The sequence below is a fragment of the Myxocyprinus asiaticus genome, chromosome 1, assembly GCF_019703515.2.
Source record: "Myxocyprinus asiaticus isolate MX2 ecotype Aquarium Trade chromosome 1, UBuf_Myxa_2, whole genome shotgun sequence".
Lineage (NCBI taxonomy): Eukaryota > Metazoa > Chordata > Actinopteri > Cypriniformes > Catostomidae > Myxocyprinus > Myxocyprinus asiaticus.
Window position 1 is genome coordinate 61,239,465 of NC_059344.1, and position 17,421 is coordinate 61,256,885.

Genomic DNA, 17,421 nt, shown 5'->3' on the forward strand with positions numbered 1-17,421 from the left:
TCTGTATAATATGTATTTATATAACATCATGCTGCTGAATAAAGAGTAATGCACACTAGAACTTAGCATTTAAGTAGGCTAAACTAATAAATTAAGCCATTAATCATTTACAGTAACATTTGTCTGCATCTTGCACAGGAAACTAGGCCAAATAAAGTCCAAGAAATGGCAAAAACAGAGTTGTTTATGCTTAACAGTAAGACAAAAATATATATATTTCTTATAATTTATTGGTGACATTCCTCCAGATTTTTAGCTTTCAGTGTTGAACAATGCATAATGCATTACTCTGCTTACAGTGCTCCATACATATGACATTTATCAAAACAATGTCTCAGAGTTGATGTCATTATATTTAGACTCACATTTGCATTAAGGAATAGGAAACTAAGGAGTCTATTATGTATACAGGACCAGTTGTTCACTTGGAATATTAAACATGACAGTGTTTATCTAGCCATTGTGACCACTACTTTTTCATGTTTCAATCTCTTTTGAAGAAAAATCTTTGATATTTGGAAGTGTAGAAACTATGTCATCAATAACTTAAAAACATGTGAACAAAATAAATATGTATTACATTAGTAATAAAGTACTCCTGATTGCAGTTTACGAACAGTAGCCTATCACATGTAAATTAAAAAAGCATCTGTTTTATGAGTATGTTTCTTTGTTTTCTATTTTATACTTCAGTAATGAAAAAGTGCTTGTCTGAACACCACCTATGAAAGCCGTAGTCCAATAACATAACACGTCATCGGCAATGTCAAGCACTTGTACAACATCCTAATTCATGATTACAAACATTTACTTTTATGTTATTTTGCTCAAATAAAAAAGTAAATGACTGTACAACTATATACACAGTAATTACATGTCTTGTAAAAGACTTCGAAAAGAGCCTGACATGGTGCATGTCATAAAAAGCAGAAGACAAAACTTTCAGTAGTGTTAATTTTGGTCACAAAAACGTATTTGGACTGTCTATCTCAGATGCTAGCGTTTAAAAGTGAGAAAAAAAAAAAAAGATATTTCTCTTCATGGAAGCCCGTCTTGCCAGAAATCGTCGCATAATTCCCCAAATGGTTTTCTTGCAAACAGTTCTCTCCCAAGGTGTTACGTGACTCTTTTGGTCTGACTCTCATTTCTGATTCTTGCTGTGGCTTTGGATCTCTTCTCCATCTGTCTGAAGAGAGTCTTAAATGTCAGCCCTTCTGTGGCCCTTGGAGCCCCTGTGTCGCCGTCTCCTGCGCTCTGCTCGACCCACAGGGACTTTGTGAGCACCTGTCTGATGTCGCTGGCTCTCTCTGAGCTTGCGTACCATCTCATGGTCCTTGTTGCCCAGAACACGGGGCAGAAAGAGGGAAGCTTTGTCTGTGCTCCGTGTCTTAAAGCCCCTCCTGGGCCGACCCTTTCCATTAATGGACACGTACCACTGCCTCTTAGAACTGGCACGACGCTTGCCACCTCCTGCGCCGGACCCTGCTGGGGGTGGCTGGGTTGTTGCATGGTGCCTCGATGCATAAGTGTTATAGCCTAGCTCATGAATGCGCTCCAGAAACTCACACTCTCTGTTGAAGACTTCCTGAAAGAGTACAAATGTGGTGTTAGAATTTGTGATCATTTTTATGTTATTCTTACCAAAAGAACTGAAACGTAAACTCAATCTTTTAACCATTTTTATGTCATTTCCAAATGAATAGGTAAGCTATTATTTATAATTATCTTTTTATCTACCATAAGGCTATGTTAGGCCTGTGACAAGGTGATTCATTTCACCCACAATTTTGAATAAATAAATAAATGATTTTGATGTTTATTTATTTGTGTATTTAATTATTTGCAGAATGGATGTTTAACTCTGCACATTGACTGCACACTCACAGTAACCTGACAAAAGTAATGACCATATCCTTGGATGAGGTTATCACCCTCTGATGACCAGAAATTTAAGTGACAAGGTTCCCAGAAACAAATCCCAGTAATCAAACTCTCAGTAATTTAGAAGCATGTGGGCACACTCGTTACGCATGAAAACACCACCATGTGGCGATAGCCTCAAATAGCCCCTACATGTTATCTGATCCTAGAGCAAGCCCAATTTCAGCTACTTGATTTTCCGACGTGACATAACACTTACCGAGGCATACAGACGGCCTTTCTCATTCATAGCCAGGTATCTTCCTGAAAAAAGGCCCTTGATCGCCACCACGCCAACATCCACAGCTGTGATCTCGAGTATGCCTAGGAAAATGACGAAACACTCATTATTGCGCATGCTGTAGAAATGGCATCCTGCATGTAAAAACATCCCTAATAAACTGCTCATCAAAAGCCCCTATGTGAAATATCATTTCAGATGGAATAATGAAAGGGAGATTCAATAGAAAGTCAACCTTTTAGTGAGAGTTTGACAGTTCAGTGTAATCTTGAAGGGTATGCAATTCTAAGAATTGGTTAATGTCTTCCACCTTTGGGAAATACAGGTTTTGTTTATCATTAATCTACCTATACACTTACTCTACAGTGTAACATATATTTAATAATTAGGAATGGATATGTCTCTTTTTATCAGTATGGCGTATTTTAAATGATGTTTCGTATGCTGTTGCATTTTATTTTCTTTATTTTATATAAATAGGCTAAAGGTTTTGCGTTGATTAATTCACAGTCTACACAACATATGATGTCAGGTTAGATATACAGACGCTAAACGCCTCTTAAAGAGGATGTTTATCCATCCTCTGTTTCCACTGATTAATGGCTCTCCTCATTCTTCTGTTTCGAATAATCATCCTTTTACGTTGGATAAACCAACACACTCTCACAGCGAAGTGTAAGTCATTATGTTAAACCGTCTGTTCAATCCTGTTTTCTTATGGTAATGTCCATGGGCACTCGGATTTAACTAATTGGAAAACTAATACAGATAAATGCAATAGTCTACAAAAAAATACCCCAACTCATTGACAGTGAATTGTATTTTCCAGTGTAAGCAATACAGGTCATGTAGAGTCCAAATAATGGAATAACCTTCTATTATGCTGATCCATTTTAAGCAAACGCATTTTTTATTCACTTAAAAGCTGTGCTGGATGAGCTGCACATGACCTAAAAACAGTCCGTAAAAACGTTTCAATCGTAGCTTTTATCTCCAATTTATTGTGTTAAGAATGTTAATTAGTATGATGTTTTATCGTCTCCCATTTCACATATCAAAGACATTTTAATAGGCTAGCTGGATGTTGGATGTTAAATGCAAAGACACTACTGTCGGCATTCGTTTCCCTACTAAGTTTTCCTATTTCCGAAGTTCTGCCAGCACATTCAGTTCGAGCACACCGCCCGGAAAAATTGACATTCACAAATACTAAACGTAATAACCGTGTACTCACTGAAAGGGTTATTTTCATCCAGAGATCCGTCTATTTTTCCGTTCGGGTGAATTTGCAAGTGATATTTCGTGGCGCAGTAAAGTTTTCTGCGTCTTGGAGCTCCCCCGAGGTGCTCGTAAACCCCGCCGCGTCCGCCAGCATCTCGCCGCTGCCTTGGGTCACACGCCTGGCCCCTGGCACAAGGCGCCCTTGGGGTCCTGGTCAGCCTCGGAGCCAGAGATTCCTGCAAACTTGGATCCAAGAAGCTCAGTAACAACCAGAGCAGAATTATAACCATTGTGGCATGGCGGGATATCGGCAAAAGCTCGCTGGAATAGAAAGAGATGGCACGCGGGGTCCCATCAAAGAAGTCCCATTTGCCAGTGGCGCAAACAAGTGAACCAGTTAAAAAAAATACAAAATAAAAAAATAGCGTGAAGTATCCCTCTGTCCTCTCTTTAATCTGTTTGGGGGGAAAGCCTTGGTCATCTGTAAGAGCAGGCTCGGTGACAACAGCATGCGTTCGCCTCGTTGGTGTTCATGGGTTCCTCTCTGCTTTCCAAGCAGACTGTATCTGAACCGAGCAGGGGAAAAACGCCAGTCGGATTCACAGGGAGGCTATCGTGAGATCTCGCTGATCGACAGTGTGTGCACAGAAATAAAAGAGCCCTCCTGCAACAATAGCCTGAACCCCGACCAATTGATACAAAGGAATAGGGGAAGCAAGGTATCAGTCTTGTGTGAACCAAGAGGTTGCAGCGTGGATAAAATTACACAGCCACTACACACGGTCGGCTTACAGCGGAATACCGCACCACAAAGAGAGATACATCCAAGGGTTGCAGAGTTTTCTTTCTTTCTTTTTTTTTCTCTTTCTTTTTTTTTTTTTTTTTTAGAGAATTATACACTGTGGTATTTAAGGATGAGCATGACTGGTCTCTGGGATAGCCACTATCTGTTCCGTTTTCATGGCTGTTGACAAATTTGAACAGTGATGATGACACACAGACATACACACGTGGCTTTCAGTGATGCACATTTATGTATGGAAAGTTTTTGGGACCCTTAAGTTAATAAAACTGCGACAGACAACACAAAACTGTCTCTAGAGAAATCGCTTGATAAATCAGAAGGAAAAAAAGACATGCGTTTATGATGCAGACAAATTGATTTGTACGATTTTTCATTTGATTATTATAAATGCAAAATAATCACCAGCAATGTAATCTTTTTAAATATTGCAGCAAGTTACTTGAACCAAAATCATACAGACACTTTTCTTCAGTCCGACTTCTTTAACATCTTTAGCTACATGTGATTGAACCAACACACTCTCGCGGCGAAATCGTCGGTATTCGTACGACTTTTCTAAATTGGGCTAATTCGTATGATATCGTGTGACTGCACTCCTATAACTCAACCATTCATTCAAGTGCCTGTCTCAGATATTTGTATAACCTATAAAGCACAGTTAATGAGGGCGGTCATAATTCTTTGGGGGAAAAAAAGCGATCAAGACCTGTTGTTGATGACAATCCAGAGAGGAGCACAGAAATTTTAAGCATGCCATTTGAGGACAAGAAATCCATGGCATGGTTTCCCGAAGTCCTGGATTTAAAAAAAAATCCATTCTCTCTCAAACATATATATATATATATATATATATATATATATATATATATATATATATATATATATATATATATATATATATTAACAATGTTTCTTCTTGTCCTAATCAATCTATCAGGCCTGGAAAATTAAGAGTAGCCCACAGTTGCTGATGTGCACCTCCCTTAAGGAATCTGTGACTGTGAATGCGACTCAAACCCCTACAGCTCCTGGTGTGTTGTTGAAGCTATAGTGGGCGGAAGAGTAACACACAAATGACTTCTGCCTAAATTGCTTCCATCTCGGTCGCATTATGGTTACCATTCTTGTAATTAGCACCATCATCTACAAATCTCCCTGCCCTTTGGCGCAACACCAGCGCATGCTATCAACCTCGTGGGAAGGCACCCTTTTTCATTTGTCTTCTCTTGCCATACATCACAAGGCGTCCCTGTTTGTCACAAAGTTTTGGACGTGGTAGTAGCCTAGCTGTTGCTCGTAATAACTTATTTTTCGCGCTGTAGGCCCAGTGTGTGTCAGACCAGACAGAGAGTAGCCTATATCGGCCTTCTGATGCACATCATACGACCGTTTCTGAGAGAGACTCTCTTGATGTGGTTTGATCCCGACAGAGGGTTGCATTTCTGATGTGGTGGGCTGTTTCTTTCTGGAAGTATTTTAATTACGGCCCACAGCCGCCCACAAAGCTCAGCAGTAATAATCAGTATGAGAGAGAGAGAGAGAGAGAGAGAGAGAGAGAGAGAGAGAGAGAGAGAGAGAGGCGGGGGCAGTTCACTCAGGATGTTGCCGATTATTCTGAAGCTCAACGGTTAAATTGCACCATGTTAAAGTCATTTTCCTTATCATGCACTCATTAATCACTTTACCTCCTTTGTGACCCTCTGCTGCATAAATTAAGATAACCTACTGTATGTTGGAATATGGAAATATCTTCTTATCTCTTTGTTATTATGTTGTAATTTTGAACCTGTTAGATTTTTAAAAAACATATTGAACAATAAGGCATGCACTAAAAATAGCAACATTTAAATACATCAGTTATTGCTAAAGGTTTGTTTTATAATAGTGATGTCCGATTCGCGAACGAATTGTTCTTTTGAATCGATTCTTTAAATGACTCAATCGAACTCAAACTCAATCGATTCGCAAAGCTTTCATAGATCACCCAATTGTAAGGGAGTAAAACTGGGAAATGCGAACAAAAAGGTTACATTTTTTATATTCATAATTTAAATTATGATCAATATTGGCAACACTGTTGATAGTCATTTTCTTAACAGTGTTGTTAACAGTAATGTTGAAACAATAAACATTTAGCCTAATGCAATCTATATAACCTAATAGAGAAAATATGGGTATAAACAGCTATTTTAATAACAATAATACTAATACTAATAAAAATAAATAAATAAAAATTAAAAACCGTAAAATTCAGCGCGGAGTCTTCAGAGAACACGTTTGAGTGATGATTCGTTTTTTAAACGGGTTTAATGAACGAACCGATTTGCAAAAATGAATCGGACTTAACAACGCCTTTTTTATTTATTTTTTTATTTTTTTTAATTTTATTTTTTTACTTCAATCCATGAAGCAACCCATATAAAACTCTCCCACAAGTAAATGTAAAATATTATATCTATACTGTATAATGTTTTAATTGTACACTTTTAAAAAGTCCTGTAAAACGTGAAAAGATGCCGATATCTTAAAGAGTCTATACCTGATCTAACCCTTAAAAATTATTTTTGTTGGTATGACTTAATATAGTCAGATTGATTCAGTCATATTAAGTCATGTTTTTACTTGAAACAAAATAGTTCCTCTAATAACTTTTTATTCTCTAGTTCTTTAGAAAACCATCCATGCACTGGTGCAATACACTGATCTGAAGAACCTATATGGTAAAATGCAGAGCTTTAATATCCAGAGAACCATTTAGCCAAAGCATTAACTGTAAAGAGAAAAAAAAATGTTCTTTCTTAAGAAGAAGGTATTTGCTGAATCTAAGTAGCTGCAAAAAAAAAAAAAAAAAAACAAACAAACAAACAAAAAAAAAAAAACATGGAAGAACCTGTATTTTTTTTTTTTTTTTTTTTTAGAGTGTAGCCTACATGTAATTGTCCACAAATTTTAAGTGCTAATTTTTTTCCCAGCATTCAACAAAGCTTAATTGTCACTGGTCTTTTTTCTGGCTCCTTTGCAGAAAAGGAGGTACCACAATCCAGACCAAATCAAGCTGACCTCTGAACCTTTTCTGCTGTACTTTTTCTCATGGCATTGGCTCCTTTTTTTTTTTTTTGCACGAGTGATCTGAGAGCCTGGCTAGAGCCAGACGGGAATGCCTCTCGTCCCCTGACAAATCACTGTTGAGCCCCTTTTGTCCGGGTTCACTTTGATCTCACCTGCTTGTCAGGGGCTCAGAAAGAACTCCCGTACAGTCCCAACACACTGCAAACAAATTGGCAACCACTTTATTCTCATACCTCATTACCTCGGGTTGCTTTGGAAAAATGTTAACCCCTTTAAATGCCCTATTAGGACGAAACATGTTCGTCAGTATGTATTGGAGTATTTCAACTATTTATGGAGTGTTTTGCTCATTCATGGGATTTTTTTAATCTTTTGCCAAAGAGCCCTCAACAGAAACCCCACAACCCACACAAACCTATTGGTTTTTCAGCAGATCATTGGAAGGAGAGATTTATAGGATGATTTTAAGAGACTTCATAAACGCTGGCTGTACTGCCTCATTGCACCTTTTCCATTTCATAGCTTGCTAGATGTCAAACGTTTTGAATTCATTTCTGTGGGGCGAAAACATGCCCAATTTATCTGTCAGGGTCGAACATGCTAAAGGACACTTTTATTTGCTCTGAACTGATTTTAATACAACACCCTTAATACTGATTTCTGTTCCCAAGAGACAGATCATCTACCTCATGACATACGCATTTCATAAATCTCATTGATGGCTCAAAATGATTTGCCAGCAGAACTTCATCTCTCTCTCTCTCTCTCTCTCTCTCTCTCTCTCTCTCTCTCTCTCTCTCTCTCTCTCTCTCTCTCAGTTCAATTCAGTTTTATTGGTATGACGACTGGAGTATAGTACTGCCAAAGCATTTTAAGGTTATGTAAATACAAACTGTTTTAAATAAGATAATAATACAATAATAAATATAGCAATTAGTAGTAATGGAAAAAAAAAGAAGAAAGTTTAAACATTTAAATACTAAGAATGATTAAATAGAATAAAAAGTCATATATATATATATATATATATATATATATATATATACAAAATAGGAGAATATATACAATATGAATGAAATGTATAAAGTGAATTAGACATTAGCAGCTAGTGCGACTGTGCTGTCGTCCTCTCCAAGTATATAGGGGATTTTCTCTGTATCACTGAGCATAAGGAATGATGGATTCATCACAGTGTGGTTCTTGGGACAGATGAGAAGAAAGTGTTTCTCATCCTATATTTGCTTTAGGTCGCATTGTCTGCATATTCTCTGCTCTCTCTGTGTCCAGGATTTCTTATGTCTTCCTCTCTCTATTTCTAGACCATGATCACTTAAACTGTGTTTCTCTCTTTAAATTGTTTAATTGATAAATAGTTTGCCAACTTTGTGGTTCTATTTAGGGCCGAATAGCATTGGAGGTTTTTTTTTTTTTTTTTTTTTTGGAGGTCAAATTGAGTTTTTAATGTTTTATCATGAGTATGTTTTAGATTTTTCTCGAGGTCTTTAATAATGATTTTAGAGTTGTACATGGAGTCTCGCTCTCTTTCTAGTGCTCTCTGTTTTAATTTCTCTCTCACACTCTCTCTATTTCTCTCCCACACTTATTCTTGAAACGAGATCTCTAGGTCTTCCTTATACCTCTGCAGCCCTTTGATTTTTAGCCACAGGTCTCAGATACCTTTTGGGAGGACAGAGGATTTCTCTGCACCTTCCAACAGTAAAATGATTGTGGTGGCCTGTAACTATATAAGGCATCAATGGTTGTCACACTGAGTGCTCAGGATGCAAGGGGGAGTGTGTGCTGAGCGATGACAACTGCTTGCGAAACAGTAACAATCAACACATTTTTCTAGCAGATGCAAATGCGTTTTTTTAAATCAGTGAAAAATAATAGCATGTCATATTGTTTTTATACGGTAAAACCGATCAGTTTTATGCACTATTTTTATCAGCATCTTGTGTCACTCTGGTATAATACAGTAAAAATGAAAAGACACTCAAAGCACCTTTTGGAGTTCCTCAGCTGCCACACCAGCAGAACCCTTTGGAAATCCTCCAGGCACTCGTTCAGTTCTCTGAGAAACTTACTCGTTACTGTTAACTTATTTAGTTTTCACAAGAACTTTAAAGAACTCTAAGGACTCTCAATGGCTTTGAAAAACTGGAAATACACAGTATACTGTGCAAAAGTCTTAGGCTCATTATATTTTTCACAAAACATTTGTCTTAAAATGGTTATTTTATATATTCTGCATTTATTGTATCAGTAGGAAATATGCATTTTAGATTTCAACATTCCCTTTGCAAATAGAACTGAACAGAAGAGGAACAAGGAGCCCTAAAACAGAAGTTATGGCCCCCACAGAGCTCAGATCTCAACATCATTGAGTCAGTCTGGGATAACATGAAGAGACAGAAGCAATTGAGACAGAAATAGAAGAACTGTGGCAAGTGCTCCAAGAAGCTTTGAACATCCTATCTGCCAACAACCAAGAAAGACTGTGTCCAGGTGTACCTAGGAGAATTGGTGCTGTTTTGAAGGCAAATGTGGTCACACCAAATATTGATTTAGCTTTTTTATGTTTACTGGACTTTGTATGACATTAAGTGATAAATGAAAACTATTTATGTCATTATTTTTGAAGACATCCTCACTATGCAACATTTTTCACAAGTGCCTAAAACTTTTGCACAGTACTGTACATTGAAGTTTCTTGAGAACATAACTAGGATATTTGAGGCTCTTTTACAGGATGTCTGGAGGATCTCCATAGGGTTCTCTCTGTGTGGCATGTGAGAAACCCCAAATGGTCTCTTTTGACAACTTGTAATAATTTGTGCAAAATGGTGAAATTGTAAGACATCCTACAACTTGGCTCATACGAAAAGGTGAGACTTTTATTCGCCTAGACACCAACCAATCAACAAACAGAGTTTAAATCGATACAATACATGCATCAAACTGTAAAAAGTCTCCTATCTATTTAACACGTAGTACACTCCTATCTAACACCTGTAATACTCTTTCCTCGTCTAGTTCCAAAACCCGATTTCTTTCTTCAGTGGTACAGAAAAGTTATTTTCCAATTGAAATCATGGTTAGGTTTAGGGTTTTTTGTTATGTTTTAGGTTTGGGTTAGGAGTTAAATTTTTTTATAACATAGTTTGTTGGTTTGTTTATTTTTCTCTATGGAGTAAATTTGTATGTTTTTGTATGAGCCAACTACGACTTCCTACAATTTCGCCAACCCAATCTCATGACAAGTAAGAATAGTACAAGATGGCAAAATTGCAAGAAATCGTACAAGTTGGCTCATACAAAACATACAAGTTCTACTGTTGTGTACCACGGAAGAAAGACAAACAACAATACAACAGGTGTAATGCAGGTTATTCACATAAAGTCTTTTTATTGCACAAAGAGTAGAATTTGTTCACAAATGATTCCTTTATTAAAAGAAAGTGTTGGAGAGGATGTTAGAATTTTTTTTTTATGTGTGTATTGTATTGATTTGAAAATGTGTTTGTTGATTGGGTGGTGTGTACAGTATGTGAACAAAAGTCGTATATTTTTGTATGAGGCAAGTCATACAGTATCGTACTATTATGCCATGTCGTAGGAATTATAACGATTTGAAGAACCTCTAGGCACCCTTTCAGTTCTGCAAAGCTTACTCTTTGTTCCTGCAAGAACTCTAAAGACTGTCTACGTGTACTCAAGGAACTTCAATAGATACTGCAAAGCCTCGAAGCCAAAGGAGCCATTGACAGTCTTTGAAGTTCTTGCAGGCCCAAGAAGAGTACGATTCTCAGAGCAGTTACTGGAGGATCTCTAGAGGGTTCCTGCAGTTTGGCAGATGGGAAACCCCAAACAGTGCCTCGAGTATCTTTTCATTTTTACAGTACACCGTGCCCTCCTGCTCTCTCCAGTGGAGCAGGACAACAATGTGACGCTATTGCTGAACAGCACACTGCTTAAACCGACAGTGACGAAGCAGCTGTCAATGACTCATTTGAAACTCAATGTCACCTAATTTCCCTTAAATATAAGGCCATTGACAGAGGGGATGGCGTCCCCAGCAAGGGCCTGTGCATGTGAAAGGGCTATGTTGATTGTGTAAAAGATGGATGGCAGAGGAGTGTTTGCTGCAAACAGCATTGTTCCCATTTCTCCTTTTCAAAACTTCATGGCAACATTTATATGGACCCTCTCTGAGCTTTTACTTCCAGATAGCTTTTGTTCTTCTCTATACCTCTTTCAATATGCTTGCACACATACTTACATGCACTGACACACATTCAACATGCTTCCCTTTTCTTTACGATTACTTGGATCTGTTTTTGTCACATTTTAGGTGCAATTCTAAATTAGTTTAAGATTTTTGGTTTGTAATTACATTTGACAATCTTTGCTGTTTTTTTTTTTTTTTTTTTTGCTTGTTGAAATCATTCTTCATCATTTTTATTGCATGAAGAATGACAACATAAAACCACAGATTTGTCTTAAGATGTAATGGAATGGCACTAATAAGGTGAGACAGAAACAGCTGAAAAAAATACATAATATACATACAGCATATAGTATATACATATATATATTATATACATACAGTATATGCATAGATGTATATATTATGCATGTATTTCTTGAACAACACAAAATGTGTTAACATTACCATATAGTAGGTGGGTTGTCATGTGGTAAAGTCTCATTTGTTGGTCTAAAGTATTAAGGTCACAAACGCACTAAAATATAGAAATTGAATATGCATGAACATCACAGATTACCATAATACACCCTATCTGCTTCAATACCTGGAATCACTAACCAAAGTGCAAAGGTGACATGGCTTATGTTCATATTCTTATAGTATGATAAATAGGAGCAGAGGTTGTGGTGCTGCCTGTGCTAACATAAGTGAGCAGTACAGCAAGGGTGATGACAGAGCTCATAGTGACCCAAAGAGGGCCACGTGCCGCTACCGCACGCCTGTCACTCCCAGGATCAACCCACAAGACAAAGCTCACAATCAAACTCCCCGACATCTATAGTTGCCTATCCCTTCTAATGAGTAACAATGAATAAGGATGGCCAGGTCGTTTAATTCAACTGAATTCTTTAATGTGGGTTTCCACCAAAAAGAGTGAGTGTGCCACACTTGCGAAATTTGGATACTGACAGAATCCCGTCTGGAAAGCACTTATTACCATGGTGTCATTTGTAGATGTCTTATAAAAGACAACAAGACCTCTTTATGTTAAAAACCCCATGAATTTGCTTGACGAGTGCAGGTTTCTTTCCTGTTTTGACGTACTTTCAATTACAACAGCAAGTTTGGGCGGGACATATCAAAGGGCTCGTCCTTTTTTAACATAGCCAATAGACTTTAGTTTATATTACAGTCATTAACCATGATTTGCTACTTGCTAGTCAGTTCCAGGTGGTGTTAGAGGTGGGGACATTCTCATTCTGCATTTTGACTGAAGAAAAATCTGTGTAGTGCAAGATGAGCCATCAATATTTTTAGCCCATTTTCCCGGAAGAGAAAGACTGCAAATATTAAATGTGAATATCTGCTAAAGGTAAGATTTGTTAACTTTTAGGAGCACATTGGAATACAGGCCTTCGGTCCAAACGGAATAAATCAGCCTCTGATGGGCACTTTGAAGGGAGAACATTCATGATATTCATGCTGTAAAATCGCTTCAAACAGAATTTCCATTAAAAATGACTTAAAAAGAGAGTTCCGAATGACCCTTATTTTTGAGCCCCACACCTTTTAGCCCTCCAAAGCTCTCACACTGGATGGTAAAGTCTTTGAAGCGAATAGGGCATAGGGATGTCTACTTCTGAATGGAACACACCCAAGATGTCTTCAAAGCTAATTGACATAGCCTTAAAAAGCCCGTTCTCATGAAAATTATGTAAGTGTGGCAGAAGTTCCAAGGTGAAATGTCCACTGCACCAAAAATTATTTAAATTTTCTCCTACACAGATAAGGTTTTTTAGGTTAACACTCTATCGAGTTCGAAATCAATAAACCTACCTCTCTACCCTAAACCTTAAATCTAAACCTAACCTATAGTGTAATAAATGCAATGACACAAGTGTGAGCTCATGTCGACTCGCATGCTCCTTAGGACTGGTAACATGGTCATTCGCATCGCAAGTACAACACGCTATCAGTTGAGTTAAAGTGCAATTTGATCGCACTTGAACAAGCTTGTAAATGTAGCTGGTTATGTAATGCAAATGTTAAAATATAAAAACCCTCTCTTCGATAAAATTCAATCACAAGTGGGCACAGGAGATGCATTTGAGACACATATTAATTCCAGGTGTACACAGCAATCTGTCACGGCTGACTGGATTACCCAAGGTGGATGTTATTACCAGGTGTAAACAGGGCCTAAAAGTAGACTGTATTTCCCCATAATTATGAATTAAATTGCTCCACATGATTTAATGTATCATACTACCTGCACGACCAGGAACTGAACATGATTAGAGCTGACATGATAAGTCTACTCGAAGAGTAAAAAATTAACTTGACACTAATTGTATTTACTTAAACATATGCTTACATGACAGCCTCCACTGATTTGTTCATAGACATTTGACCACTAGAGGAATTTGAGTGATACTCAACAACCCATGGTCAAACAAATATTGCTATTTAAGCGGAAAGGTGATGAATAGTCAAGGTCAAGTTCAATACTCACACTGCTGTTGTGTGTCATTATGTTAGTACTTTGGTTCATTTGGAGGGCGTATTGAATGGTCAAACTCAGATGAATTTATTTGTTGGGGATTGAGGTGGTAGGAATGATTGAATAGAGGTTGAATATTTCTGCACATCTGTTTCCAGGATCTGTCCACACACGGATGACAAATCACAGTTCTACACAACCTCTAAACCTCAACAAGAAATGAGACTTGTACACTTTACATCCATCCATTATGACATCATGAAACACTGCGGTGGAAGCCAGGCTGAATGTATGGCTCTCAGCAATGACCATGAAACTGGATATACCGCTTTATGTTCAGCAGATGTGGGGGGTGTAAACCTTCTCTCCGGCCCTTTTCTCCAAATATTCTGATTTGGAAATAAAGTGTTTCTTGGTTAGTTGTAGATTTAGTTTTTTAGTATACTGTATTGCAGTAAGCCTTGTGACCATTGACCAATCAGACCAGTGAAGTATTCCAGAGAGCTGTGTAATAATGTTTCCAGCTACTAACATTAAAATATTCACTGTTTCAAAGGTATAGCCAAAAGATGTAAACACTATGTGTGTTAACATGATTTTAGTGTGATAAAATCGCGTAACGAAATGCCATAAAGCCTGTAATTCAGGTAAAATATGATTTAAACAATTTTTACATTTAAAAAAGATTTTCTTTTTGTGATAACAGTATGTCAGAAATACTGTCGACTGACCTTAACTTGTTTTGAACCCGGAATATTCTGTTCTATTAAGAGCCTCTATAGAGCTACCGCCATTTAATCATTTTTACGGCATAATTTTGCCATAATTTTTTACATGCCATATCACATTTTGACCCTACAGATTTGTACAAATATTTGAACCGACTTGTATGTTTTTGTTGTTGTGATAACTATCCTATAGACCAAAGCTTGTATCTTTAGGTACACAATTCAGCAATTGTTCATAAATTACAGTGTAACATGCATATATTCTATGTAGATTTATGCATGTTACATTATAACATTCATAAGACCTTGTGAACCATTAATCACTTGTTGCAATCCTAAATACATTCTATGTAGACACATAGTGAAGGCCAACAACAGAGCAGAGGTTTTGTCTCCGTGCTGGTCTGAATGCTGGCTTTGAAGACGGGGATTAGGATTAACATTGAATTCACTTATTAACAAAGACTTGACCTAGAACTCTTGTAGGAGACATAGCCACTTGTCAAAACCATAAGCTAATGCTGCTGCAGTAACTCATTAATTCATTGGCAAAACAGTATACTGTGCCTTTATTAAAGAAAACAAACAAGTGTATAATATGATGGTGGTTTAATAGTGAAGACATTGCTCTTATAACATTAGTGGTGCCAGCCTGAAGTCAGCAAGGGGCAACCTGTGTGATACTCCCACCTCTCCTGTTCTTTTAGTATTGTGCCCTTCATGAACAAGGTTCTTAACCACTGGTTGCTCCGGGGTGTTGTCCTTGCAATTTAGGCACTGTAAATTGCTGTAGGAATAAAATGTCTGTTAAAATTGTGTGCAGATTATAAATAATAATGAATAATCTTGGTTTATTTATAGACTGCTTAACTGCATTCATTTGTGTGTTGAGCAAAACATTTCCATTCAGATGCAGAATCCTTTTGCTATTTTAATTCATTTTCCTTCTGTGCATGTTCACATTAACTGTCATTTCTCATTCCACTAATTGATCCACAATTTACTTCTCAGTACTTTCAAGTAGTTTCTAAGTAGATTCAATATGAATATTCATTACTTTAATTATTACTCTAATTACTCGGGTGGTACTGTAATAGTTTTAATTTACCAAAAAGAATCAGCTCATAAGAGTCATTCGTTCAGGAGTCAGAATACTGTAGTCGCAGTGTGTGTTTCTGATTCAGTAAAAACAATCAGCTCATAAGAGTCATTCGTTCAGAAATCGAAAAACTGTGGTCGTACTGTATGTTTTAGATTCACTGAAAAGAAATAGCTCAAATAAGTCATTAGTTCCTGAATCGAACGACACTGGTCATGCTGTATGTTTTTGATTCAGTAAAAAGAACCGGCTCATATGAGTCATTTGTTTGTGAATCGAACTGCACTTGTCACACTGTATGTTTTTGATTCACTAAAAACCATGAGCTCATATAAGTAATTGTTTTGGCTTGTGGTTCTCTAAAAACAATTGGCTCATAAGAGTCATTCGTTCGGGAATCGATATACAGTGGTCATACTGTATTGTTTGGATTCACTAAAAATTACTGCTTATATAAGTCATTAATTTGTGAATCGAACGACACTGGTCATGTTGAATGTTTTTGATTCAGTAAAAAGAACTGGCTCATAAGAGTCATTCGTTCGGGAATCAATATACAGTGGTCATACAGTAAGGTTTGGATTCACTAAAAATTACTGCTTATATAAGTCATTCGTTTGTGAATCAAATGACATTGGTCATGCTTTATGTTTTTGATTCAGTAAAAAGAACCGGCTCATAAGATAGATTCTTTTGTTCGTGAATCGAACTGCACTGGTTGCACTGTATATTTTTGATTCAGTAAAAACAACCGGCTCATATAAGTCATTTGTTTGGGAACCGGACTACACTGGTCGTGCAGTATGTTTGTGGTTCACTAAAAACAATCAGCGCATAAGAGTCATTCATTCAGGAATCTAAATACACTGGTCGTTCTGTATGTTTCAGATACACTGAAAAGAACCAGCTCATATAAGTAATTAGTTCAGGAATCGAACTACACTAGTCATGCTGTATGTTTCTGATTCAATAAAAAGAACCGGCTCATAAGAGCCATTTGTTTGTGAATCAGACTGCACTGGTTGCACTGTATGTTTTTGATTCAGGAAAAATAACTGACTGATAAGAGTCATTAATTTGTGATAAGACTAGACTGGTCACACTGTATGTTATAGATTCACTAAATAGAACCTGCTCAAATTAATCTATAATTACTATAATTAGCAGCTTTTGATAAGGCAAGCATCACTATAAAAACTGCTTATACGTTGAGTTAGACATTTTCAAAACCTCGGGCATGTACACTACTGGTCAAAAGTTTTGAAACACTTACTCATTCTTTCTTATAATTTTTTTTTCACATTTTAGAATAATAGTAAAGTCATCAAAACTATGGAATAACATAAATAGAACTATGGGAATTATCTGGGCCCAATCTTCAAAGTAGCCACACTTTGCCTAGAATTTGCAGACATGTACTCTTGACATTTTCTCAACCAACTTCTTGAGGTATCATCCTGGGATGCTTTTTAAACAGTATTGAAGGAGTTCCCATCTATGTTGTGCACTTATTGGCTGCTTTTTTTTTATTATTTGGTCCAAGTCATCAATTTCAAAAAACGTTTTTTTTTTTTGTTTTTGTTTTTTTAATTAAATTTTAGTTTTATAATGAAATAAATTAATATGGT

General features: G+C 37.0%; 1 protein-coding gene across 1 annotated transcript; it reads right to left on the minus strand.

Annotated features, from left to right (window-relative positions):
* Positions 1-239: 239 nt before the first annotated feature.
* fgf3 (fibroblast growth factor 3) lies at positions 240-3,891 on the minus strand. Its single transcript, XM_051702351.1, has 3 exons — positions 3,396-3,891; positions 2,141-2,244; positions 240-1,585 (listed from the first exon to the last, which is right to left on the minus strand). The coding sequence occupies exons 1-3, from the start codon at positions 3,670-3,672 to the stop codon at positions 1,199-1,201; spliced, it is 768 nt and encodes a 255-aa protein (XP_051558311.1). The 5' UTR covers positions 3,673-3,891; the 3' UTR covers positions 240-1,198.
* Positions 3,892-17,421: the final 13,530 nt, after the last annotated feature.